Source organism: Ostrinia nubilalis, chromosome Z, assembly GCF_963855985.1.
Source record: "Ostrinia nubilalis chromosome Z, ilOstNubi1.1, whole genome shotgun sequence".
In the NCBI taxonomy this organism is placed as follows: Eukaryota; Metazoa; Arthropoda; class Insecta; order Lepidoptera; family Crambidae; genus Ostrinia; species Ostrinia nubilalis.
Window position 1 is genome coordinate 21,419,827 of NC_087119.1, and position 14,767 is coordinate 21,434,593.

At 37.0% G+C, this 14,767-nt stretch overlaps 1 protein-coding gene across 2 annotated transcripts in view; it reads right to left on the reverse strand.

Annotated features, from left to right (window-relative positions):
* Positions 1-425: 425 nt before the first annotated feature.
* The window catches only part of LOC135086553 (arf-GAP with Rho-GAP domain, ANK repeat and PH domain-containing protein 2), a 264,488-nt gene continuing 250,146 nt past the window's right edge, over positions 426-14,767 (reverse strand). For both annotated transcript variants that reach the window (XM_063981295.1, XM_063981294.1), the window contains exons 10-12: positions 7,770-7,974; positions 5,337-5,461; positions 426-3,467 (exon numbers count right to left, since the gene is read on the reverse strand). In XM_063981295.1, the coding sequence (XP_063837365.1) occupies positions 3,335-3,467; positions 5,337-5,461; positions 7,770-7,974 (463 nt within the window). In that variant the 3' untranslated portion in view covers positions 426-3,334. The remainder of the gene's footprint in view (positions 3,468-5,336; positions 5,462-7,769; positions 7,975-14,767) is intronic.

The window sequence follows — 14,767 nt, forward strand, 5'->3', positions numbered from 1 at the left end:
TCCTGAAGAAAAATTTTTTTTCACCTACTTTTTTCAAAAAAAGTACCATACAATGGTACATATTATTTATAATTCTGATAAATGTAGCTTTCAGGACATATTTTTTTTATTAGATTATCTCCAGTGGTTTAAAAGTAATCGACGTTTATTTAAAAAAATACTTTTTGGTTTTTGTAAATTTTACTCCATATTTCTATTTTTTTGTATGAGGAGGCAAAAAGTTTGTTCTAGAAATGAATTCGCCATCCTTTAGTTATCCGAAAATGACACCACACTTGTCCTAATACCCATAGTTTTGAAGATATGGGCCTTAAAGTGAAGCGCGGCAGAAGGAAACTTGCCCCCCCTCCCCCTGCTACCACAGGGGGGGCTCCCGATGTCTACCGACGGAAATCTACTCAGGAGCACCCAAAGAACAACTGGTGCAAAAATGAGCCTTCTATACCAAAGTGGAGGGGTCTCCATACAAATCATTGCACTAAATTCCCTACTATAATGTCTATCAAAACCTTTGAAAAACCAACAGTAGCGACCCCCCACACATGTAAAGCTCACTCGCCTTCGTGAATTGCAACAACTATAGTAGATATTATGATTACTAAAGTAGGTTAGTTTTATCATACGTTGCTGGAATGTTTTGTTAAAATATTATTTCAAGTTACTTGGTTATTTTATGATTACATTAATGAATAATTTGCATTTCATAAACGGCGCTATCCTCAAAATTAGTTTATACTTGTAATTCCTATGCAAATTTTTTTACGATTTCATTTAATTTAAAAAGTTACACCATACTTACTTACTCAACAGGCTTTCTGTTACAAAAATACGTATAGTTTTAAGCAACAAGCACAAGTTATCGGGAAAAGTTTAAAAACAGTAATTATATCTATTGTTATATAAATTGATTAGTTGTACACGATTTTATCAAAAACTATTTATAATTAATAAACTGGTAACTAGAATCGTAAATTGGTCTAATTTCAAACAAGCTGCCCGAATTCATATAAAATAATGTACGAAAGAACGAAGTTTTGAAATAAAACATACTTGTGTATAAATCATTGCGGCAAAAAAATTGAAATAGATAAAAAAGTTTTGGGTCGAGTTCTACAGTAAAAAGTTTAATAGAAATAATAGAAAATTAAGAATTCTTTCTTATTTCTTTTATTCTAATCACTTTAGCTTGTTTGAAATCTATAATTATATTTTCTAATCAACATTTCTTACAACGTTTCTAAATTATTATTATTATTTTAGTCTTACATGTCAAGAGGTCTTGACGAAAAGGAACAAATTTTTTATTGTGCCAATTGTTTAAAATGATTAATTTTACTAGCACCGAATCAGACTTATATCATACATATATCTTCATATACATAATATTCATCACCACGTCTCTATGTGTTTTTATTATCTTTTATTACATTATTTATAATCTATTATACAATTATTAGGTACATTATATTCTTAATAATTCATACGTGTAGAATAATTCATAATTATTGATAAAGCATTCAACAATTTTAAACTAACATACCTTGTGACTTTATTATTCTTTTTGTTTTATTTTCCCTGAATATGTTTTGGTTATTTATATAATAAAATATGTATTTCACCTGTGAAATATTTTGGCGTACACATAACATTCAAAACCTTGGTTATATATTGATGTTTCTTATCTTTTCAAAATATGTACTTTTGTAATATTATTCGAGAAATTTTATAAAGGATAATTTGAGAAAAAAAATTAATGCAAATATAAATCTCCGACTAAAAAAGCACGGATCTAATCTTCTTTTAATTTATTATAGTGACGGATGAAAATAATTATCACAAAATTGACTTTATTTGTACTACTTTCGGCCATTTGTATACCTGATCTGATCAAATCTGTATGTAGGCATGTCAGGCATTTTATTATTATTAGTTTAATATAAACAAAGGAGGACATTATGTCGTCAATAGATATTATAATTGTAGTAAACTAACTACAAAGATCAGACAATTACCTACATCATTGTTTATTGTACGTCCACAGATTTAACATTACGTTGAATATAAAAAGGTAGTAAAATTAGGCTTGAGTTTTTGAAACTTTGAGTTGGCAAGACGCCTCGATAAATTATAAAAGGCTATAAAATACTTGATTAATAAATAACTACCTTTATGCGCTTTACATAAAACTACATTCTTTAAGGCGGCATTTTATTCAAGCGATTATAAATCCATAAATTCAAGAATATGGGGCAAGTATTTTGTTTTGTGTAAACTACATTTGGTATCACCGTAGACTCTGCCACATTGGCGTTAGTGTATCTGTCGTAATCTATATAAATAAAAATGAATTGATGTTCGTTAGTCTGATTAAAACTCGAGAACGGCTGGGCCGATTGAGCTGATTTTGGTGTTAAAATGTTTGTCGTAGTCCAGGGTAGGTTTGAACGGTGAGCAAATAAGGAAAGATTTGCTTATTTATTGGCTTTAAGGCAGAACAAAGTTCGCCGGGTCAGCTAGTTTGAAATATAGATGACCCACGCTGAACTGTCCCGCCAAACTCAATGACAGGGGGGCGCTACCATCGTTCAACTATATGGTTTCCAACATGGCAAAAATCGGAACCAGCGATCCGGTATTGACGGTGGCGCCCCACTGTCAATGTCATGCATAGGACAGTTCAGTATTTTGGAACTATAGTACACTGGATTTAGGAAACTTCAAAAACCACGTGTTGTTTGTATCACGCTGATAATGTGGCAGTAGTGCGTGTGTTAAGTTCTGACAGTTTACGTGAATTAATTTCCACAGACGATCTTTATGGTAAAAGTCAATTAAAGATTTTTTGTATGGATGAGATCTTTCAGATTTAATTTTTGAATTATCACTTCTTACAAAATAGGCTCGTTCGAGAAAATAGGAATAGGTTGTTTTAATGTTAATAGTTATTGATAAATAGTTACATTGCTCTCCTTTAAAGTAGCTAGGTTTTAGCAACACTGGGACACCAGAAGCTCCGGAAATTGGCAGATCTGAGGTTACAATACTGGTTCTGACGAAAATTATTTAAAGTCGACTGCATACGATAACACAACATTTTTTGTAAAATAGAACTACAATAAAATAAGATGCCAGTGTCTAGCTTGATGTACCGTACCTGTACAATACAAAAACTTGTGCACATTTTTTTCTACAGAAAAAAAGATCTATAAGGCACAAGACCTATCATTATAATAATAATAATGACCTAATTCACTGTCAGAACTTCACAAACACTGTGGCAATACTCGACGTGTTACTTGTAAATGACATTACCTAGACGTCCGCCATTTTGTTATTACGTGATGACGAGCCTGGGGGTAGGCAGAATCTCCGTGTGCTCGCCGAACATTAGGGCAGCCATCCACTTGAGCTGATCTTCTGTTACCGCACCAGCGATAGTGCACCCGAACCATGGGCGGTCTTTTCCTCTGTAAAGGTAGATATGATAAAGGTTAGGCAGAAGATCCTGTAAGTACCTATCTAAATATATACAGGGTGTTAGGTAAATGGGTATATGAGCCGACACTAGCCCATGTTAACATGGGCATATAAATGGTATGGTGAAGTCAGAAATTTGATATCATCATTTTAATTATTTTAATTTTCATACAAATCGGATCTTATAAAATTTATTTTGTATGAAAATTAAAAAAATTAAAATGATGTATAACTCAAAGGTGACTGACTGACTGACTGACATAGTGATCTATCAACGCACAGCCCAAACCACTGGACGGATCGGGCTGAAATTTGGCATGCAGGTAGACGTTATGATGTAGGAATCCGCTAAGAAAGGATTTTACGAAACTCCACCCCTAAGGGGGTAAAACGGGATCCAAGCGTACGAAGTCGCGGGCGGCCGCTAGTTTCTTATATTTTACACACATACAAGAGCTGCATCAGGGCCCCGATTGCGCTAATTTGTAATGTCAAATCATTTGCGTTTCATCTCCAGTCACCCTCCATTTTCATTCCAACTGATGTACAATTCGGTATCGTGATAAAGTTCACGCGTAAACAAAATGATTAAGTATACACTTTTCATTAAGAGTCCGAACACCTTATTTTTGAAACTAAAATTACTAAAACACAGCAAAATATTCGTGAAGCGTTTGAATTGCGTTTGAGAGCTTTCTGTCAACATTAACGTTAAGGTGCAGTTGTGCTCCGTTTACATTACATCTTCTTTTCAACTTACTGTCAAAACGATACCGCGATACGAATTTATCAACTGATTTTCGTTCGTCTTCCAGTCGCGTTGCAGTTGAAATTTTTTAGCGTAATCGGGGCCCAGTTGGAGGCGTAAGTAGTTGGGAATGGTTATGTCAATGGACAGAAGGTCCAGAAGATTTGACTTCACAGAAACTACAGTAATGGGACGAGATATACTCCTATTTGTAAACAAAAGGAAGTGCCGCAGTGGAAACGAGAGGTAGGAATAGCCCATTTCATATTTAAAAGTTTTTGTAAAATGTATTACCTACTAATTATACGAGTGACAACAAATGGAAAGAGAGGTGGAAATAGTTATTCACATGCTTGAGTAGAGGATCCTATAGCTGGATTTTGGCTACAAAGGAACGGTAGTGGGAACGAGTAGGAAAAAAGATCTTGTTCACACTGCCTGACTACACTTGAATTTCCTTATTTAAACCACAATCTGTGAAATGTTTGTAGCCTCGAAGAATTCAATCTGCATAGATCGTGCCATCCACGAAGACGCCCCCACCATTCTTCCGCTAATGTTTGAGTGTTATCGGTACACGCGAAATTATCCATGAGTGCACACGTACCCTACAATAATGACGTTCGGATTGCTCGGATCCATAGATCACAGAAAATAAAGGGAAATGTGAAAAGGGGGCGGGGCCGGTGTCGCAGCAATATGCTCAAAAACAGAACACATTGCCCGCGACAGCAATGATGACATAAGTGACATCATATTTTGTCAAAAAGTTTACATTGCTTGCATTTGGTACTACAAATATTATAATGAGCACATTCACACTAACATAATTGATTCAATCGCACTTCACTGCGTATGTAGTGGTGTTGTACGTACATTACTTGCAACCTGGTAGGTATGCGGATGAATAGTAGCACTGAATGCAATGTGTGCAAGACACTCTCGTCGTATTGTTTTTATTTTGATTACTCTGTATGTGTGAATTTCTAATGCGACAGTGAGTCGAACTCAACGCATTAGTTGGCATCTCTCTAGATCGGATAAAACTCCCCGCATCCCGCGCTTCCCTCGACCAAAAATTGGTGGGGAGCGTCTTCGTGAATGAACTCACCTCTTCTGTTTGTTATTACGCGGAATGAAAGTGATGGCCCACCGAGACTGCGGGTTCCGTTTAGGTTCGTGCCCGGTGTACCATAGGATGTCTTTCACATTCCATTCTTCGATCTTGTGCGAACCCTGTAATGAAAAATAATATTGTTTCTATTTAACAGCAAAATGGAAAAATGCATCAAGCTGTTTAATATTTCATCTCATCAAAATCAAAATCAAAAAATATTTATTCAGTTTAGACCACAAGTGGCACTTATGAATGTCAAAATATAGTAAATAACAAAAAAGAAAAGGTAGCCCTTATATGGGGCACTTTACATGTCTCCTTATCTTTTGGGCCCATCTTCATCATCATCATTTCAGCCACAGTAGTCCAGTCATTTAAGCTTAAATTAGGTAAGAATCTCGGAATTCGAGATACCCAGCTGTAAGTCTGTAAATAGTTGTAGGTATGTTGACATCCTAAAAGTTGTCTCAAAACCTACATATGGTAGGGTGTAAGCAACTATTAAATTTTAAGGTCAAAGGTCACAAAAATCGTTTTTTTTGCGCTTTTTTTGGAAAAATCTCATTTCCTATGGGTTTTTGCTATTTGTATTTATTATCAATATTGTAGAATACAAAATTCTCTACAAATTTTTTTCAAAAAATTTTTTTATACGTTGAACCGTTTTCGAGATATTATAGTCGGCCGCTAGTACTTATAATACATCTGTAGAGAGGTCAATTCTGTACATGAAATATATTTTCAAAATAACTATCAGGGGGTGATTAGTGATCGATACTGATGCCAAAAAATTTTTGTCTGTCTGTCTGTCCGTCTGTATTCTCTGTATGTTCCTTATAGAAACAAAAACTACTCGACGGATTTTAACGAAACTTGGTACAATTATCCTTCATACTCCTGGGCAGGTTATAGTAATACTTAGGGAACTTCCCACGGGAACAGGAATTAGCGGGAAAATCCTTTTGTATGAAAAATCTAAACCGCTTAAGTTAGACGCTTGAAATTTGGCATGTAGGTAAGTATCTTTTTTTTTTTTTAATTTGGGCGCTTATAATTTCATAGAGAGCGCGGCGCTATCGGTTTACGCGTTGCTCTCTCCTACGTGATTTGGAATTTTAATTGTTGAAAGATTTTAGGTTGCTAACTATGTTTTCAATGTGGGTGGTAAATGTTGTTATAGAATCTTGCTTAGTTATAATTTGTTGGAAATTGAATGGGTCGATGTTGTAAATTTGGCAAACTATAATTATGGCTAAGTCTTGTTGATTGAAATCTTGGGCAGTCCAACGAGATGCAACATTGATTGGGTGATTATATTATCACAGGGACATGTGTCGTTGTCAGTAATCTTGAATATGTGGAGGTATTCTTTATGGTATCCGTGGTTTGTGAGTAACTGAGTAATAGAAAAGGAGGGTTTGATATGTGATATGAACTCGATAAGATTTTCATACGAAGGGAGCCAGGATTTGGTGTACGCGCAATTATCTGGTGTAGAGTAGAGTTTTTTGGATTCCTGTTCTGATATTATTTATTTTTGTGTTTAATGTAGCTTATGGGAACTTTATTAAAATCAGGAATTGTCTCTAATGAAGCCGCAGCCTTAGCAGCCAAGTCAGCTGCCTCATTACCACCAATGCCTACATGAGCCTTGACCCATATTAACTCTATGGTTAATCGTGCAACATGAGCTTTATGGATTAAGTGGTGTATATTAACAGCAAAGTAAACTTAAAGCTTAGTTACAATAAGGAATTCCCGAAATTACCACGGGAACGGGAATTAGCAGGAAAATCCTTTTGTATGAAAAATATAAACCGCTTAAGTTGATCTGAAGTGATGCAGTGACTGCGCGCTCTCCGCCCTCTATCTCGAAAACGGTTCACCATATAAAAAAATTTTTTAAACAAAATTTGTAGAGAATTTTGTATTCTAAAATATTGATAAATAAATACAAATAGCAAAAAACCCATAGGAAATGAGATATATCTAAAAAAGCACAAAAAAACGATTTTTATGACCGTTGACTTTGAAATTTAATAGTTGCTTACACCCTACCATATGTAGGTTTTGAGACAACTTTTAGGGTGTCAATATACAAGTATTTACAAACTTACAGCTGGGTATCTCGAATTCCGAGGTGAACTTACTATAATGACTGGACTACAGGACATCTTATGGCCTAGGCCTATATTCAGCACTAACATAGGCCTCCCCCAATGACTTCCACATCACACGGTTGGTAGCGGCCTGCATCCAGAGCCTTCCTGTTACCTTTATCAGGTCGTTCGTCCACCTTGTGGGTGGACGTCCCACGCTGCGTCTATTGCGAACATTTCATGTTTTGTATGTTAAATGTAATTAAATGTTCTATGACTTGATACAAAGAATTCTACCGAACGAAGGGCTTGAAAGTCACTTTCATACCTGTTTGTCCTTGAAATAGCAAAGTTTGCTATTTTTTACTTCAAACATGTGCAATTTGAAGGATCTCATAGATTCCGTTGCTAGCTTCAGTTCTCCGCAGACGAGGGAATTGGAGTGCCTCAGAGCTTCGATCTCGTTTAGTATTTTATTGTCTTTCACTAGAAGGTAGTTGTCTTTTCTGTCTTCTTCGTCCCAGTAGCCCCACCTAAAACAAAAAAAAAAAGAAAGAATTAATCATCAAAGTAATGACAACAAATCAAGCAATGGTAACTGATTTATTCTTAAACTAGCTTTTGCCCGCGGCTTCACCCGCGTGAAATTTAGTTTGTCACAGATCGTCATAAATTATCCTACGTGTTATTCTGGGTTATAAACAATAATACTGTAAAGTTTCATCAAAATCCGTTCAGTAGTTTTGCGTGAAAGAGTAACAAACATCCACACAAACTTTCGCATTTATAATATTAGTAGGATTAGTAGGCACAGTCGTCGACACGATAAGAAGAAGCAGGCACAGGCCTATTCATCTCTCCGAGAAGGCATCGAAAACGGGCATAGTAGCATACATTTTTTTTCGCGAAGAAACTTTCTGTACGTAGTTTCGGGCCTGTTCATCTCCGCGAGTTTACATCGAAAACAAAACACGCACGATGGCCCACCTACAGGATAATATTCGACAAGGTCTTACATACGAGTGAACATTGACTCACGCACGCGTATTCTTGTGTATGATGGAACAAAATGGTGTACTAAATACTGTGCAGTATTTAACTGCCTAAATATTAATAAAAACACATAATGTACTTTTTTAAGTTGCCTCAAGACACTGAGAGGTAAATAAGTAGTTAATATTATTCATGATAATTCATGCTAAATCATGTATTTCCTCCGCCATTTTTCGCAGTTTAGCACCTCACGTCACATCATTTTACCGAAGTCAGCCCTATACACCGTGTTACTTTGCATTCTTGCCATATTCACAGAGATAAAAGTAGGGACCAATACCTATTATTTAAGATAAACAAGAGACTCCCATAAAGAAAGTACACTGAGTTTTTAGTAAATTTGGTTTTGCAGTACAAATTGGAATAAACCAATTTTGTCTCGCACTTTCTACAGGTGCAAGTGGAATAAACCTAGTGGGCGTGGCCTAGTTCTTATTAATCTGTGATGTTTTATAGCTCTGGGTACCAGCCTTTTTATCCAGTCATAATAATTATTTTAAAATACTCTTCAGTTGATTTTAGATTTTCCTTTCTACTCTCAGTTTCTACTTTACGGGCTTAGGACCGTCAAAAATACGTAATAATTATTAGGCTTTTAATTAATTTATAACATTGTTCCCTATTTTTACAAATTAATAAATTAAGTATGAAATGAAATCACCTTATTCACAATTAATTATTTATTTATGAGTTCCTACTTACAAAGTTTACGTACTGCGAAGCAAGTGTTCAAAGTGTCCTCCGTTCTGATGAAGGCACAGTCTAGCACGGCGAAGCGTAGGTATTTTGCTTTAGTTTTCGCAACACATAAACGTTTTGTCTCACAGTTTCGCTGAAGCAATCCTTTCACGTAACACGTTTACACTTTTTATCTCTTCTGCGCATACCAGATCGTTTCAAGTCACTCCAAAAATAATAGTCCATTGGTGTTAGGTCCGAGGATCGTGGTGGCCAAGCTACTGGACCCCTTGTCCAATCCACTGTTCACCAAACGTATTATTCGCGCACTTGACGTCCTTATTGTGGGGGAGCACCATCCTGCTGGTAGTAGAGCATTTGGTGTAACGCTAAGGGTACGTCATCAAGCATTTCGTTTAAGACGTCTTGCAGACACTCCAAGCACCATTTTGATTAAATTATTCGTTGTTTGAATACACTTCAGTCATTTTTGTATTATTTATAACGTGATTTGTGTTTGATGGATTTCTCAGTTTTTTACAAGTGTCAAAAAGACATTTTAAAGACAATAGATTGCAATAGATATTTAAAAATTTAATAAAAAGTAAAAAAGTCTTCATCGCCATCGCCAACAAGTGATGTGCATGCGTTACGATAATTAGTGGTGTGTTTAACAGATTGTCGATAAAATAAAATACTCAAGATTAAAAAAAAATTTTTTCGGGCATTATTTTTTTACGGATTTGTGTTCAGTATCAGTAATATAGTAACCTCTGTAAATATGGCAAGAATGCAAAGTAACATCCTGTATAGTTCCAAAATACTGAACTGTCCTATGCATGACATTGACAGTGGGGCGCCACCGTCAATACCGGATCGCTGGTTCCGATTTTTGCCATGTTGGAAACCATATAGTTGAACGATGGTAGCGCCCCCCTGTCATTGAGTTTGGTGGGACAGTTCAGCGTGGGTCATCTATAGCTTCGGCGCAGTGCCGATCACTGACGTTTGTCAACAAAATGGTGCTTGACTCTTGAAACAGGCTAAATTACACCATATTGTTAATGACATTGAGCATACATTTTTTTAAATACCTTCGCGAAGTAAAACTTCTGTACGTAGTACTTATTATTATTCTGTGGTAGTAGGGCAAGTGACCCGGTTGTGGCCACCGACCCCTTTGTGGCCATTTAGAACTTCAAATCGTTATAACTAAGGCAAAGACTAATATATTACTTTATGGTTTACGGGAATAAAAATATCTAATATTAGCAACACTGATAGCGTTAACAGCTTTGATGTGTCAAGCTTCACTTCAATCCAACAAGTCATTATTTTTTGAGAAGCGTTAATTGTTTTAAGTCTTAGCAAAAAGGCTAAGGCGAGCGGGTGAGTAAACAATCATTATTTTCTAAATACTTCTTATTTTTTTAAATGTTTATGTTAATCCTTAATAAAGAATACACTGTCTAAGTGGTACTAATGATATTTTATCGCTATTTGTTTATTAAGTGGGTTTATGAGAGGTGGCCACTAATGGAGCCAGAATGAATGAATTTTCCCATCTTTGGCCACAATATGCCTGGCCAAAAGTGGTGCACGAAGAACCCCACTTTTGGCCATTTAGTTATTATCGTGATTTTTCAATTTAATTACTTAGCTATTTTGATATAAGTAATCGATTCATTTTCAGAGTTACGATTATAATGCCTCCATCGAAACCAAATACTAAAAAAATCGGTGTTGTGAAAAGAATTGTTCCAGTACTAACCGCATAAACTTATACTATAGGTTAATGTTGATCTCCTTAATTGTAATTTCAATTCGAGCTGAGATATTATATTTAATACTAGCGGCCGCCCACGACTTCGTACGCGTGGATCCCGTTTTACCCCCTTCATCTATCTTACGCGGTTTAGATTTTTTCGAACAAATGTTTCTTCCCGCTAACTCCCGTTCCCGTGGGAATTTTGCAATATCCTGTTGTAACTAAGCTTTAAAATTACAATGGTACCTGCATGCATTTCAAGCATCTAACTTAAGCGGTTTAGATTTTTCATACAAAAGGATGTTCCCGCGAATTCCCGTTCCCGTGGGAATTTCGGGAATTCCTTGTAACTAAGCTTTAAGTTTACTAAGGTACCTACATACCAAATTTCAAGCGTCTAACTTAAGCAGTTTAGATTTTTCATACAAAAGGTTTTTCCCGCGAATTCCCGGTCCCGTGGGAATTTCGGGAATTCCTTGTTGGAACTAAGCTTTAAGTTTACTAAGGTACCTACATACCAAATTTGAAGCGTCTAACTTAAGCAGTTTAGATTTTTCATACAAAAGGATTTTCCCGCTATTTCCCGTTCAAGTGGGAATTCCTAAGTATACTATAACCTGCCCAGGAGTATGAAAAATAATTGTACCAAGTTTCGTTAAAATCCGTCGGGTAGTTTTTGTTTTTTTTTAATGAATTTTGATGGCCAGAACTGGCACATGACTGTGTCCAGAAATGGGGTAAAGCTGGCCAAAAATGGCACAAATTCCCATTTCTTTTTCTTTTCTACAGGATTATTTTTCCATTGAATCATTATGAAAAAAAATGTATCCTTAGGCTAGATCTAAATTTATATTTAATCACTTTTTACAAGAAATAAGTCCGTGATAACAAAAACTGCGACGGTCCCTACGTATAATTCAGTATCTACCAGTTCCGTGATTTGCCGTTTTTGTTTGCAAAACCTTCAGAGCACCCAACAGTTTCGACTCAGTTAAAAAAACATAGTTTTTATTGAAATTGAACCTTAAAACGTCAAAAAACAAATCCCGCAACTACAAAATTAGAACGATTTCCGCAGTAAATTTGCATTACTGGGAGTTAAGAAATTTTACGTTGGACCACACGCCTTACTCCGCGCGCCCAGCCCCGCAACTGCCACTTTTATTCGCGCAGATCGAGTAAATTGATACGTAATTTATGAAGGAAATAGGTATTATTATGGTTTCTGACTTAATTTATTTCACTCAACATTATACCAACGGCAAATTAATCAGTTAACTGTAGGCATAAGGTACTTGCGTTGTTTTACTCCGGACAATTAAAGTTACTTTTATAAGTAGGTGGCACTTACTTATTTTTACGTCGGAAAATTCAAGTATCTTCTAGCCGTAACTGCCACTATAAATGTTTTACTTTGGAAAAGTTTGTTTTATGTCTGTAAGTTAGTGCCAGTAACGGTGTTTTACGCTGAGAAATGGTATTTTAACAATATCTGGTGGACATAAAAGAGAAGACAAAACAATATAAAATATGATATACAACACGACTGAAGTATCTACGGTCATTTATTAGACTCAACGCAACCAAGTTCTTCTCCTATGCTACTTTATAATACAAGATACAAGTAAAAAATCGTAAAATTTATTTTATTTATTTATAAAGCATATTAGGGCATTCAGAAATAAAGATAAGCAGGTAACACTTACAAACAAAAGTTTAAATTAACTGCATTTAGAATCTACTACCTTACATGATAATGCTTACATGATATTGCAAACATATACCCGTCAGAAGGATGAGGTATACCCACTAAAAATACCCTGGTGCCCCGTCACTCGCTATAAGTGCTAACTTTGAGATTCCGGACAAAGATCTCCCACCTACACGGCGACAGTTGGGACGAGAGCAACTGGAAGTACACAGCTTTTCCGTACACACACTCACCATCAGCAGACTGTGGTGGTGGCCTATCTATGCAATGCCTCCCGTGCGGCCTCACGCCCCCGTTACGCTGGCCATTACCGAGGAAGGAAGATAGGAGGCAATCATACTGTCACCTTCCCTGGAGCGAATTCAAATGCACCCGCACTTGGTTCGTAGTCGCGCTATCATACTGCAGCTTCTTGCGGCACCTTGTCTTCTCAGATAGAGGTGCTTCATTACCACCCAACTATTGTTACCGTCCACATAGCTTTGACTATGCTATCCCGCAAGAATATGGTGTGTCGTATGCTCCTAGCCACCGCAATACAGGTAGGGCTCGAAGGATCCGTGCCCAGTCATGGTACGATCTCTAGAGCAACCTTAAACTTCAGCACGAGTGCGAATAAGGTTCGGCGACCCAACTTAGCCACGGCCCACGGCGAGGTGGTTTATCAACTATTAGACTACAGCACAGTCTAGCGAGTCTCACGTCAAACGGCCTCTCTGTCCTCCTATGGCGGAGCTTTCACCTCGTTCTTCACGCTGCGTTAAAGCCGACAATGTAGCCCTGTAGACTTTCTGGGCCTGTTAAGGTCTTAGAAGATGGGCATTGCCCTTATGGGCGTTACCCATCCCTATGAGGGTGATGCCTTAGATGGGACAGAATCATGCTTTTGAGGGTACCAGTATAGAGCTCCCGGCCTTTCTCCATAGCCTTCCGACATAGAGTTTTCGGACCTCCAAATTAGGGAAGCAGCCACGAAAAAGCAAGCTGTCTTCCATTCGCACGGCGACGGATTGGAAAAAGTGCAAGCTGCCACTGGTTATATAGTTAAGGTCACCGTATTTGCGCTCACTACTTGGCGCCACTGGTGATTAACAGTATTTAACAGGATAACTCTTAGATATTTCATCTGGGCCTTAGTTTTGACAGTGGTGTGGGCGTCAGGTGAAGGTATCAGGGATGCCTTTAAATTTATGTGGTCCCTGGCCTAGGGCCACCATAATGCCGTCTGTGGCGCCCAGGCAAGCCGCCTCGCTGTGAAAGTTATTTATTTATTTATGAGGATATTCTTGTAATGATGAAACTATCTGCATGATAGATGATACCTTGAAATATCCCTTGAAAAGGGTTCCATTTAGTACCCAGTTGTATTCAATGTTCCACAAGATCGAACTCAAAAAAGAGCCATGTGGATCTTCGGACTCGATGCCATGCTGTCAAACCTGGCCGACACTATTGACAAAGAAAATTTACCGGTTCTACAAGTATTCTTCAGTCAAAAGACCCCTTAGATAAGGAAGAATCTTAAGGTATTGAGTGCCTCCAAAATGCAACTATCTGGGAAACGAGGCGGGACGCTGTTATGCCTCGTCGAGCAGGACTATGGGCCTAGAGTGAGAGTTACGGTCAGTAGTAGCTGAACTTTGTTCCCGTGTACAATTACTTATGTGGCAGTTAATAATTTAAACAAATATATTGCTCCAACGTAAAAGTTAGTAAGTACCACCTACGTCATTTGTAATTAGAAACTTTCCGTTGTATAAGTGAGTAAATGACAAATAATACACTTATTGTGATTATTTTTCGATAATTCTTCATGTTTTATAAAATATACCTCATATAAAACTATTATACCAAATTTCATCAATGTATGATAAATAGAACGCGAGCTACACATGTTTAAACCTTCAAACCGCTCTCCTGTAAAATTGGCCGTTTTCAGATACGTTTTTATACGTAGGGACCGTCGTTATATAGCCTCAAAGTCTAAAAAATTCTTAAAATGGCCAAAACCGGGTCACCTGCCCTACCTACATATTACTATTTGTGGTAGACGTCAAATACAAGAAACTTAACACCACTACCACCACTGATATGCTGCAGACTGCTACCAACTTCC